Below are 14,021 nucleotides of genomic sequence, written 5' to 3'. Positions count from 1 at the left end.
AGAACTATGATTTTTACATTGATTTACTGTGTATAGCAAATACCCGCCTCATCACTAGACTTCGGTTCAGATATATGAGACATTCTGTATAGTCTTATTTACTGACAAAGATGACAGCTTTCGCAATAACTTAATGGACTTAGACGTGGCTAGTCAGAACGAACAAAGTCTTAAATACCGTTTTAAGAATAAACGTTAATTGTAATGTCATTTAGTTTATTAATGATAAAACGTTTCATCATTGATCGCGCCGCGCGGGCAAGGCGAATCGCAATGACTGACGGCCGGCATGCGCTCAGGTGCCGCTTACGTAAGTACCGGTGCAGTGCGGTCACGCGCACCGAAAATGCACTAACTGTCGATCGCCTCTCGAAAATGTTGCCACGTCATTTTTACTAAATTACATGTTGTTATCAACAATTTAATCATAGATATTCAATATAACGTTCTGTAAAAATATAAGAATAAATAATTTATTTTAATCTGATTTAATTAATCGAATGGCTTATAATACTGTTTAGTTTTTTTTTTATGGAATCAGGCGTTATTTTTCGGAAGTCCATCCTAAGTAAGAAAAGGACCAATATTTAGCCACTTCCGCACATGCGGCAAACAACGCGAATTACACAACTACCACCGTCAAATCACTCAACTCGTATTTCACCCCTCCACGGGACATCTTCAGGAGTTATGTTACACCGATTAGTGACTCTGTGTTTGGCACTCGGGCGTCTATTGGCTGCAACGACGAGGAGGCTTTTTATCATCATTGGGAAGCTTGTTTGTGCGCTGTTATTCAATTGAAATGGAAATTATACCGTACTAACAATATCAATATAAAGATGATAATTTACACCCAAAATATGATAAACCGAAGTAGATATGACCAAGATTAGATTCGATGATTCAATAACAGATAGTCAATTAGGTATAAAACAAATTGAATATTTCAGGATACGGTTACTTAAACAGCCTCCCATATTCAAGTTTCAGGAATATTAACACCTTCCATGGCATGTGGGGCGTTTACGACCCCCGCTGCACTTTCCGTTCAGGCCAATTGCAGTTCTCATTGAAAAACAAAGGACTCTTAAAACAATTAATTGTAGGGTCGAATATAGATAACTTCACATCACGCATGCGCGTACGTAATGCATATTCAAATTTATAACCTTTCCCGCTAAATATAGTGTTGTATTAAAAAGTGTAAAGCATACGTCTTAAACGACTTTTTTATTTTTAAAGCGTGAGTAGTATACGCTCCACGCGACCTTAATGGAAAATCTTCAAAAATTGCCGTGGCACGGAACGTGTTAAGTAAAAAAAAAACACATTAAAAAACTTTGCTGTTGATTGAGCGAACAAGCCTGACGTCATTTTCTTAAAACCCAACAGTATATAAGAATCACATTTACTAGTAAAATATTAGTCATTCTCATAACAAGTTTTAACATCTAACATTATATATTTAATTTTAATTACAAATAACACTTTCTGGGTTATCATAATCATCATTCAAGCCGCAGGATGTCCAAAGATGGACATAGACCTCCCCCCCGCACCTCTGGGGTAGACATCGTACGTTGCACTTGCCGATCTTTGTGGGGACCTCTTGTTCCTCTATCATTTTTTTTGATCAGGTATTTTGATTTCACTAAGTTTTTCAATATAATTTCATTTATTTTTCCTCTTTCGTTAAAACATCTGGCATTCTGTCTTCTTTCAAGTTTTCTTTTATTCTCATCGCTTTTATTTACATACCTTCTATGCATCGCCTTCCATACTTTGCCACATTATCTACAGTACTACATTTTTAATTCATTCTATTTTAAAATTCTAATTTTTAATATTTCTTTCTATATCATTGTTATTTTTATAACCGCCTTTATTATAATTTTTGCATATTGCAACAAAGTTTCGTGGTATACTGCATTACTCATCAGGGAGGCTCTGGCTCGTGGACTCTATTTAATGACTTTAAGGTCCCAGCTGTATTAAGTGGTACATTTTAAAATTTCGTCTCTCCCAAAATAATATCTCTGGGAAGCCGAGTGATTTGGAGATATATTGTAGTATTTATAATTGATAACAATAATTTCGCATCGAGATAAGACTGTAGACCAGTGATTCCCAAAGTGGTCTATATCTACCCCTAAAGGGGTCTATGACAACCTGCAAGGGGTCTACGTCAACGAAAAAAAATTTAAGGGTCCATGAAATGAAAATGGGGGTCCGCGATGGTGGATCTCAACATATACACTGATAGTACCTATTTACTTACATCATACTATCTTATAAAATTTATTGCTAATGTTATTTTATTATATGTTACGTATATTTTACATAACAGATCCGAAATTTTATTTTGAGTAGTTTTAATTTAAATTCATTTAATGAATGTATAAATCAACATGTGTTTTTATTTTAAGTTTTTAACACTAAACTTCACTACAGTTAGAAATTTACAGGAAATCAATATCAGGTAAGTAGGGGGTCTACCCAACATGCAAAAACATGGTAAGGAAACTACGACACAAAAAAGTTTGGGGAACTCTGCTGTAGACGATGACGTCACGTAAGCAGTTAAATCTTTGCCCGTTAACAGTGACAGAGCAGACGCTATTGTGATCGCAGCCAGCTTCCGACACTGACTCATCGCTCACAATAGGTTATCTAGCGGCGACAAAAAACGGTAGAGCAACGCGAACCAGATCATTGTATCGGAGATTCTGTCTATAGTGACGTTGACGAACTATAATAGACTACAACGGGACATTAATACACTTAACAATACGTCGAGATATAGACGGCAAGCCTTCACGTAACAAAAACATCTATAACTTAAGGTTTGGAACGGATTACACCAAACTAATTTCACCAACGAAACCTTAGTTTTTCATTATCATTTCAGTCTTATAATGTTCACTTCTGAACATATCCAGGACATGGATAACTCCACCCATAGATTTCAATCAGACCTGGTTAATTAAAAATTTAATTGTATATATAGTGTTGTTTGAAATGTCGCAAAAGTTGTAAAGCGATGCATGGAACTAATGTATAAAAGTTTAAAAATTAGAGAAAATTATGGATAAAAGAGAAATAAAGAATAAGTGAAGAATTAATGTAATAAAAATCCCTGTGTGTGGAGAACAAGAGGCCCCAAACACCGATCCATAAAAAGAGCCAGTTGGAACCAACCAGCATTTAACGTCTAACATACGATTTTCTAAAACAGTCAAAAACTATTCTACTATCCGCGCTCCTTGTGCCTCCTGCCGTCTGACCTGTCCCGGGAGATTGTGCGGCTTTACCCGCCCGACTTTACCCCCACCATCAGTGGAGTACCGACCTGCGGTGTAAAATCAGGCAAGACCTTCTTTCTGCCAACTACCCTTTTAAATTAAATATATTTTTCTTTTGTATCAGAGTTCATCGTTTTCTTTTCACCTTAACACACATATCTAGAAGACAGAAAAGATACACATGGCAGTCAAAAGCACGTCCCAAATGTATAAACAGTCAATTTTCATGAGTGCGAGACTTCTTTTTAAAAAGTTGTAAAAGAATATATATGTGTTATTCTATTGTTTAACTTATCTAAGAGTCGACTTGGGGACTCCGTGAGTCTGAGCTGGAGCTCTGGTGAGCAGCTACTCCCCCACAGCCTTGACCAGGACTAACGCCATGATCATCCGATAGAGTCCCTTACGTTGTTAAGTTTCTTGTAAGGGACATCAGATGTTTACATAGTTTTGCAGACAGCTTATTTAGCAAAGTCTAAAAAATAGATATAACTCTGCCTAGTTTGTATAATTAGATTATAAACAAATATAAACAATGACACAAAATAACTATGTACATACAGCACTAACGTATGTGTGACAAATACGCACACACGTAGAAAGTAGTTTAATTTCTGTCATTACTCGTCGCGTCTCGTTACCGAGTAAATAGCGCGGCGTATGGAGAGGCAGACAATCTAGCTGCGTGGAAAATCAGTACACCGGTAGAGAATGGAAATTCTTTCACAGCTCGCGCCATTGTGAGGCTTGTACGATTTGAAACGTAGAAACACATGTGTCACTTTGATTTCTATTTGTATCGCGTTGATTCGTTATTAGCTTAGTTCGCGGAGATCATTAAGCATGGCAACAAGTCTGATATGGCGACACTCTCTCTCTCTCGCCAGCTTGACATTCATGGTTCCCAAACGTGAAACTGAACGACACTGTAGTGACGTCACAGGCACTTGTAGACATACGACACGCTTTTAAATATCGAATTGTTCGATTTTATTCTGGATCTATGTCAACATTTACTATCCTTAAAAATCCTACTAATCCTAGCTGGCATCATAGTCACTATGGAAACTCAAGATATGATTTTATACTAACTCACAGAAGTAAGATGTCTACTGAGATATATGTTTCCCTTCCATAAGAGAAAATTGTGTAAGAAAAATTGTAAAAAAATTATAAAACGCTGTCGTGCCTCGCAGCTGGGAGAAGAATGATCCGTATCAAATAGCGGCAACCCTCTCCCAACTGTCTGCGTTTAGTAAAAGCGTTTAGCTTTTTAATTTAAAAAAAAAGGTGTCCCCCCAAGGGGAAGCAACCCGCCTACATCGTTTACCATCAACTTTAGATTTGTCTAGCTTATGGTAAATATATAAAGGTTGATATTTGAACATTTTCGAGCAGTGGTAGCACGGCGGTAGAGAACTGAGACTTCTGAGGCGATCGATAGCTGGTTCGATTTCCAGGATTACAATATACGATTCACACTCGTGCATTAATTATATAGGTTTGCCATTGCTCACAAAAAAACTTTCCAAAGGATAGATAGCAGAGTCCTTTGCATATAGTACGGACCATACTATTTATTGAAAAGACTTGTTAACATTCATATAACAGACTAAAAAGATATTTATTATTATTGCAGTTATACATAAGTTTATATAGCTTATACTAGATGTCGCTAACAGTACTTTATATGAGCTATTATTTTGATATACAATTAATACATACCACACTGCGATCGCCAACTCGCCTACTAAGTGTGGCGATTAAAACATATCCAGCCATATATATTAATGGTGCAGATCTATGCCTTACTGTAGGCGTCTATGGGTTAAAATGACGATATTTTAAATGACCTGTTAAACTCAGTCGGAAGTAATAGAATTGGTGACAGGAATGAAAGGTGCACGAACAAACTTTGGCGTCGCGTGCGCATATTTACTAACAGCCGCGCCGATGACCGCACCGCCTGTCGTACCAAACAGACCGACTCAATAGCTGTTTACATTTGACCCGCACGCCGACCCCATTCACTGACAAACGCGTGCTGTTTGCACTACAAAATGTACTTAGAAACCCGCATTCACATCTATTAAAGTATTTAAAAAATAATGAATCGCCAAATTAGATGACATGTAATGTCAGTAACTATGATCGAGGAGGGGCATCTCTACCATTCAGTCGGTAGCGCATTGGGTGTACATCGGTGGTTCATTACGTTGTACGACGATATAGGTTCTTACGCGCGGAGACGAGGGCAAGTCAGAAATCGGTCAACCAGTGACGTAGATGAGTTTTATTGTCTTCCAGACTTCAAGGAATCGTCGACAAACGGCTGTTCAGACCCGAAATCCATTGCAACAAGTCCGTAACGTAAACGTAAGTAAACAACTACGTACAGTAAGGATACAACTAACAGCAGCTGGGTTAAGATCATATATATTAGTTAATTTATTGTAAAAAACACTACTTATATAAGAATAAATAGATTCGTTTTTTTAATTATTTATGTAAGTACTATTTATTGCGACAAGAAATTTTTTTATGAATTTTCTGACTAAAAGGTTGCCAACCACTGGTCTAGGGTTAACCAATTAGCCAATCTATTGGTTTGTTTGACATGTCTAATTATGTAGTTCTATACATTTTCCGATTCATTTATATTGTAATGACTTTGGTTATAATAATTTTCTAAATATTCTGTGGCGTGCATATCGCGCGCCACTCAAACACCAAGCTCTTACCCACGTGACCGTCAATCGCATGGCGGCGGCGGCAGTGAAACAAATACATGACAGATGGCGCCACAGTAGACGCAAAGAAAATCTGCATCGCGCTGTTGAGAGTCTCCGCGCTCATTATAAGGACTAGCGGAGGTGCGGTCAACGCAGGAAGAAGCAACTGAAGATCAAGAAGCAACCGACGAACAAGAAGCGATCGACGAACAAGATACAACCGACGAACTACCGAAGCACAAGAAGCTACCGTACCACGACCACTCCTACATTTCCTTTACGTAATTTTATAAATACAGTACGCGGCGATAAATATTGCACATAGGGTAATTTCGGCTTCATAGAACATTATCTCTGTCGCAAGACTGACAATAAATCACATAGTCAGTGTGGGACAGAGGTAGTGCTCTACGAAGCCGAAATTAGCCGATTGTCTCTTTCCAAAGGTCGATGTTACGCGTTTAGTTGCGAAAACATAAGTTTAATAAAATATTCTTCTACCCTACTCTAAACGCTTGTTACACGGCCGATATCGGAGAGAAAGTGACGGGAGTCATACAACCTTTGTGAATATTTATGAAGTTATTTCAAGTGTCGAATATGTGTCTCGTCCTCGACGACGGCATGCGAGGTAGGTACGGCGCCAACCTTTACCGGTTGGCATTGCTTTACCGGGTCAAAGTCGGAGGATAAGTAGGAAAAATAATACACTAGTCGACGAGCGAAAACAAAATGACGGAAACAGCTGACGTTGAATAACAAGTTATTCCTTGTATAGGTTTTTTGTGCCAATGTCGAAGGTAGTGAACGTTTCTTTGGACACTTTTGTGATTTACAACTTTGTTCGATTGTTAATCTTGAATAGACGAACAGAAACTGTCGGTACAGATCAGTGGTTTCCAAACTTTTTTGATACGCTAAATCAATGATTCCTAAAGTGGTCTATATCGACCCCTAGGGGTCTATGACAACCTGCAAGAGGTCTACGCCAGCGAAAAAAAATTTGTGGGTCCATGAAATGAAAATGGGGGTCCACGATAGCGGATCTCAACACATACACCGATAGTACCTATTTATTTACATCATACTATATTATAATATCAAAACATTTACATTATTTATAAAAGTACCTATGAAGTAAAAAATTATTATGTATGTTTATAAAACTGTCTAAGTTGTAGGATGTTGGTATTCGCTTTGTGGTCGCAATATATTTTGAACATACACTAAACTTCACTACAGTTAAAAATTTACAGGAAATCAATATCAGGTAAGTACTACCCAACACGGAAAAACATGGCAAGGGGTCTACGACACAAGAAAGTTTGGGGAACTCTGCGCTAAATTGTACTTTTTTATTTTATTTATATTGACAACCAACAATATTACGTTACCTATAACCTTATAAACAATGCAAATAGTGAAATATTTACCCATTTACACTAAATAATATAAGTCGTGTTATGTCACTAACTATTTGACCAATGATTATTAGTCATTTAACCCTTCTTGTGCCGCAACATGGCGCCTGTCATCGGGAACGATTTTTTTTAAAATGATAATTGAAATATTATTGTCTATGATCCTATGGTCTGTAGTACACGCCGAGCAACCGATTTTAAACTGTATCTCTAAAGTGATTCGATATAATATCGCCTAGTTTACTTCGGGCAGATATGAGCCCTACGCAAAAAAATTTAATTTTTTAAACGTTTTCTTGTAAAGCGTGGTCAACTATGTGGTCTAAAGTGAAGACCATAGACTTAAAAGGTACTTTCACCCTGATCCTGAAGATCCGAAACGCTTGGTACGCTTCCAAGGTAATTATAGTTTATGGGTGGTGATATACTTGTTTGTTACTCGTAGATAAACGGAAATGGATTTTTGAAAATAAATTGTTGTAATTTTAATTATTTTTTTTTCCCAATAATAATTTTTACAGTAAAAATGACATACAATATACAAATAATATAAGTTATTTAAGAGGTTTATCGTTAACAACTTTGAGGAACACAGGTATTATTCATATCATTTACAAAAAGCGATGATAAGTTATAAACTCATTTTATTGTAGCTCTGTGGTTAAAAACTCATTTAACACTGACATCAATTGCGGTTATTTAAACAATTAACATTGTATATATTACAGCTATGTACTTCATTTATCTAAATTACTAATTAGTGATACTAGTGCACTATACGAAAATCATTACACGCTTTTTTGTACTGTATAAGGAAAAATAGATTTAAATGTTTCATTTTATTTATTCACATTTCTATGTAAATGATTCGAACAATGTTTTCTAACGTGGAACTCAGGCCCCACAGGATGGCAATTCGATAGTGGAGGTGACAAGAGTTTAACCGTTTCGTTTTAACATAAAAATGTTACATAAGGAGGCGTAATAATTTTAGAGTGGGGCATGTCACACATACGGTGAAAAAGCTTTGAATAAGTTAATGTATATAGAACAGTGATATCCTAGCGGTGGAGGATTGAAAACTGTGTTTGGAGGACTCCGCCCTAATTCCGAAATAGAGGGAGTAAGCATCGTCATGCGTAGACGACAATATGCAACTTACATTCCCCGTGTATTGCAATAAGGTGGAACAAGTGATAATAAATAGGAACAAGACTCAAGATTAAAATCACACAATAAGAAATACAAACGAAATAATGGATTTAAACTATAAATGTAACTGTAAATTTCACATCGACGTTTGGAAAGAGACGATCGGCTAATTTCGGCTTCGTAGAGCGTTATCTCCGTCGCACGACTGATTAAACGTCACATAGGTAATGTACTGTAGAAATAAAATGTATAACATAAAAAAATTTAAATATCTAAAAAAAACAAATTACCAGAGATGTAACGCCCCAATCCCAGTCCCACGCATGACAAGAGTAACACGAAACGGGGTTCGAAAAAACATTAACTCAAAAATATCATACTACCCTCAATATTAAATTGGCTCATAAATCAGCGTCGGTCAACAAATGCACGGATGAACTTGAACTTGAAAGAGCGCCCCGCTAAATATAAAACGATTGCGTATCCGCGTCCGGTGCCCACCGTCTGCGTCCAAAACAATCTAACAATAACACAACGAAAAATAAACTTTGTGTGCTTGCAAAAAGGTAGCAATTACGATGATATATCAAAACAGATTTTAATGTTGTAAATTATTTTCGCACTGAAACTGCAATGTTTTTGCTTTAACAAAATATTGACTCGTTCTCACTGATGCCCTTCGATTGAATAGAAAATAGCAAATTAGAAAGCCGTGTTCACATTTACCAGTTATAAGTCTACAAAATGTATAGTTAACGTAATTAAACAAGACAAAAATTAAAAATATCTCTATTCAATTAGGCATTTATATGCGCTTTTGAATAGTCGATTATTTAACATTTTTAAGTAGTAAACTACCAGAAACTACGGTTGCTTTTTTAAAATTAAATTTAAGGAATAAACGAATATTTAAATGACTAGAATCCTTGGCAATCACGTCGCTTGATTATTTCGATTTCATTTCGGCTATATCAGATAAAGTGTGTACATATAAATCTATATTGTTAAACTTTATTAAAAGATGTGTAGTGTAGAGCTTCTTCCTGATTCTTCTCCACGACTATAACACCTTGCGAAATAGAGCAAAGTCAAAAAAGAAATAATTTAACAAAGCTTGATGCATACATTATAATATACAACATGTAATAGTCAACAAACCAAATTCCACGCATTTCGTTCAACTAAAAACTCTTGAATGCTGTAAGATTTATTTAATAACATATTTCTAATTTATATATGCAATTAATTATTTATTTGATAAAACAGTACTGACCTTCTTGTAGAGCTTGATCCAGGTGAGGTCGCCCTTGGAGTCGGTGTACTGGAGCCCGAAGAACCAGACCTCGCGCAGGCCGATGGTCTTGACGACCTGATCGAACAGCTGCTTGCCGGTCGTCGCCTGCTGGATAGCGAACTCCAGCTCCGCGTCCATCGTCGTCACGCGGACGTTCATCTGCAGGAAAAAGAGACTTTAGTGATGATGCTTGGCTTACTCTTGGTTGTCCTGCTGCAACAACAAGGACTGCGGGGGAGGGCCTAATCTTTATACAAGAATTTCGATAATGTCCAACATATTTACCATTTAGTCCTAGTAAACGGGTTTTAGTTCAATAATAAACACAACAAACTGCATTGAAGTGGAAACCACAGATCGTCAAGTATTGCGTATGACATGCACAAGATATGGACAGAGGACTTTAAATTCTTTGAGTTTTTAAATACAGTTCACTTCTATTCGGTTCTATTAGAAATCTATGGAGGTGCCTATGTTCAGCAAGCAAGGAAATAGGTGTTAAAACTTTTACTAATATTTTCGTCCGCCTTGCATATATATTGGAAAGCAGTTGTATCCGCTCGGCATCGATAGATGTCGCTATTAGTTGATTGCCTCACGCTGTCGTTCAAACTTTGCTAAATAAAATCTACGGTCGTCAAATAAACTTTTACTACATTGCCCTTCGCATAAATTTGACTTCGTTTATCCTTCCATTTTCCAAAACATTCTGCTTTGAAATAAGCTTCCCCTTGTCATTAGAGAGTCAACAAACCTGTTTGTATATGTATAAAATATTTTGTATGTATATAATACTATATTTAAAAAGATGGTTCGAGAACTGTGTGCAGAAGTATCATTATAACTGTCTAGTAACGTTTTATGTACATATTATATTAAGCAAGCGTATTCCCATGTATATATTATATCCTACTAGTTAACCTATGTTAATAAGTATTTATGTAATTATAACAAGTATAGTATATATGCACCAATTAACCTTATATTGACTGGTTGAGAATGCCTAAAGGTATTAAATCCTCCTTGACAAAGATTGTAAATATGATGAATAAATAAATAAAAATCAACAAAGAGCCCACATATACGTAAAAATAGATTATTTATTCTTGCAATTGTAAAATGATTTAAATTAAATAGGTATAAATATACTTCGCAAATTGTTTCAAGTACAGTAATACCCCGCTTTACGCGACCCCGTTATGGGAATTAGTTTTATTATTATAGGACTGGGAATTCCCGATTTGAAGAATCGGGAATTCCCAGTCCTTCGATCGAGTTACAGAATAATCTTATCTATGATGAGGAAAAACAATTAGAAGAGAAAGTTTTATCTTCAGGGGGAATACAAAATCCACTTTCAAAGATTTATTCAGGTTTGGACATATTGCAAAGTATAGACAATATCGATGACCGTGTCTTGTCCATCTGTCAAACAATTAAAAACAGTGTTGGGTGTTATGAACGTATTTTACAAGAACGTAAACAAAACGTTACCCAAAAGACAATAGATGTATTTTTCCGTAAAAAAATAAGAGTATGTATTGCATAGTGTTCCTAGAATTAAAGTGATTGATTAAAATTATTTGTATTTTTTTGTAATAATTTTTGTATGTTTAATCATAAACCTCGTTATACGCGAATTTCAGATAACGCGATTTTTTTTGGAACGTATCCCTCGCGTAAAGCGGGGTATTACTGTACAGTCAGTTACAGTGCCAACTCGCTACTCGAGATGATAATTTTCGTTTCGGTCAATATATTCATTAGGTCGATTTTGTAAGTAAAGACGGGCAAATCAAATATCTCATTATAACATTGACTGTTTTTTTAGCGCTATTAAGTCAAGCATTGTTTAATTAAAACATGCCTAGCATACATAGTTTACGTTTACGCACGCGACTGTACAGAAGTCTCGCGTCTTTTAAAAACACCAATCGGGCGATGAAAGTAAAAATACGAGGAAAACATTACGCGCTAAATTTAAATTTAGAACGACGCCAAAACGGATGCGCCGCTTGGATGTTTACATCACGGGTTGCATTATCCCAACGATAACATTCGATATTCAATTTTGAATATCGTGTATAGAAATGTACTCTCGCGTAATATTCTAATACCACTTGGGCAGCTGCAGTAAGCTAGGTCTTAAAAAATGACGTAAGAATTTGACATTTTAGGTACAATGAAAAATAAAAAAATTTTATACCGAATAACTAAATTCGAAATTTAAATTTAAAATTCTTTATTTTATTAAAGTAAAGATCAGTTGAGACCTGTTCGAATTTTAAATGCCTATACCTTATATAAGAACAGACTAAAGAAACTGGCGAATGAGACTATATATTTAAAAAAAATACAAAGTCACAAATTTAATTAATATTAAAATTGCCTGAAGTCTAACCCATCATTCCTGAGGTGGGTATACCAGTATTTTCCAATCTTTTACGTGCAATGTTTCACCTTAGTCTCTCTGAAATTCTTACGGCCTATGTAACATACGTAATCTTTATATTAGAGAGAAACGTTTAAACTCGCGTCGAGTTCACCACTATGGAATTGCCCCCTTGTGGTACACTCGCCTAATGATGATAACTACAAAGACAGGTTCATTGTTACACGAAATCGAAACTGACAATTTTTCATACGTATTTAATCTTTCAACATAATCCAACTGAACTCTTGCCTTACAAGTGCACATAAAACTGAATATAGACTCAAGCGGTTAAATGCATAAGTATTTTTAAACTAAAAAACATATTAGCACAGTGACGGGCCACGCGTAGCTAAAATTAAATCATCTATATATTCATGTGACTATTTATACATCGCGAAACAGTTGCACTTGACTGACTACATTAGCGATATCTATTATTAAAGCCGATACAAATTGCAAATATACGCCAATTGTTTTTCAAGTGCATGCAATAATAACTCTAAGCGTAAAGCAATAAGCGCTACAATCGCGCGATTCTACCAACCGCAAGAGTACAACACAATGGCGGAGGTGAGATGCGATCTGCGTCAGATGCTGCAAACAATGCAATGCGCCTCCGTTTGTTCGGATATCGCTCACGAGGTCACCGGCGAGCCTTCGCCGCCTCCCCTGTTACTAATATACTTGCATAGACACACTTTAAACAGTGGCATCCTAGCGGTAAAGTTTAAGACTTTTATGGTAATATTTTTTTTTATTTGTGGCCCCCGCTATTGGGGGGCCTATCGTACCCCTTTCTTTGGTGGGACAGGGACTTCACGGGCAATTTATTTTTTCACATAGTTATTTATTATTTTCATTCTCTCCTTTCGTTCTTCACATATTCTTTCATGCCACATTTCTGTTATCTTTCCCTTTTATTCTGTGGCCTTTCATTTCTCCCTCATTACATGTTACATTTTATCTTTAATTCTTTTCGTTTACCTTTTTATCACATTTTATATCACATTTTGAGTTACATTTTACCACATTTTTTCTTATTGTCTATTTAAGATATTTCTTATTTTCTTTAATTTTTATTTTTTTTGTATCACTTTTTTAATTATTTTCTTGCAGTATGAGAGGAATTCTTCCCTAGTATCCTTTCCGCCTATCAAGGAGGCTATTGACTCCTTTATGGTAATATTTCATGGAATCGACTCCCGGAACACAACCTTATATAATCCACACTTGTGATTTTTCAAGGAGATTCGCATTATTGCTTTAAGGTTTAAATGGATGAATGTGCAGCTCATTTTTCTCTGTATAAATTCTCTCTAAGTCTTACATAATTTTTTTTTCCATCGAAATGCGATAGGTCTTATTTCTGAAACTATTAATTTTTATATAGAGTGTATCATATAGTAGTTGACAACAGATTAGCTATACATTCACTATTTTAAAACATTTACGCCTGTAACCAATCAACATGTTTAAGAAAAGGACCAATATTTAGCCGCCAGCACACAGAGTGTGTGTTTGGCACTAATGGTGTAACATAACTCCTGAAGATGCCCCGTGGAGGGATGAAACACGTGTTGAGTAATTTGGCGGTGGCGGTTGTGTGATTCGCATTGTTTGCCGCATACGCATTTATCAGCGGGCTGGCTAAATATTGGTCCTTTTCTTACTTAGGATGGACTT

The 14,021-nt window shown here is 36.1% G+C and overlaps 1 protein-coding gene across 2 annotated transcripts in view; it reads right to left on the bottom strand.

The window, feature by feature from the left end:
- Positions 1-14,021, bottom strand: part of Moe (Moesin) — a 79,131-nt gene that overhangs the window by 33,156 nt on the left and 31,954 nt on the right. For both annotated transcript variants that reach the window (XM_068775387.1, XM_068775386.1), the window contains one exon: positions 9,884-10,063. In XM_068775387.1, coding sequence (XP_068631488.1) covers positions 9,884-10,063 — 180 coding nt within the window. The remainder of the gene's footprint in view (positions 1-9,883; positions 10,064-14,021) is intronic.

Source organism: Battus philenor, unplaced genomic scaffold, assembly GCF_028537555.1.
Source record: "Battus philenor isolate CCGP_79_NKW_IND1 unplaced genomic scaffold, ilBatPhil1.0.hap1 SCAF_8, whole genome shotgun sequence".
Taxonomy (NCBI): domain Eukaryota; kingdom Metazoa; phylum Arthropoda; class Insecta; order Lepidoptera; family Papilionidae; genus Battus; species Battus philenor.
This window is presented reverse-complemented; position numbering and strand designations above follow the sequence as displayed.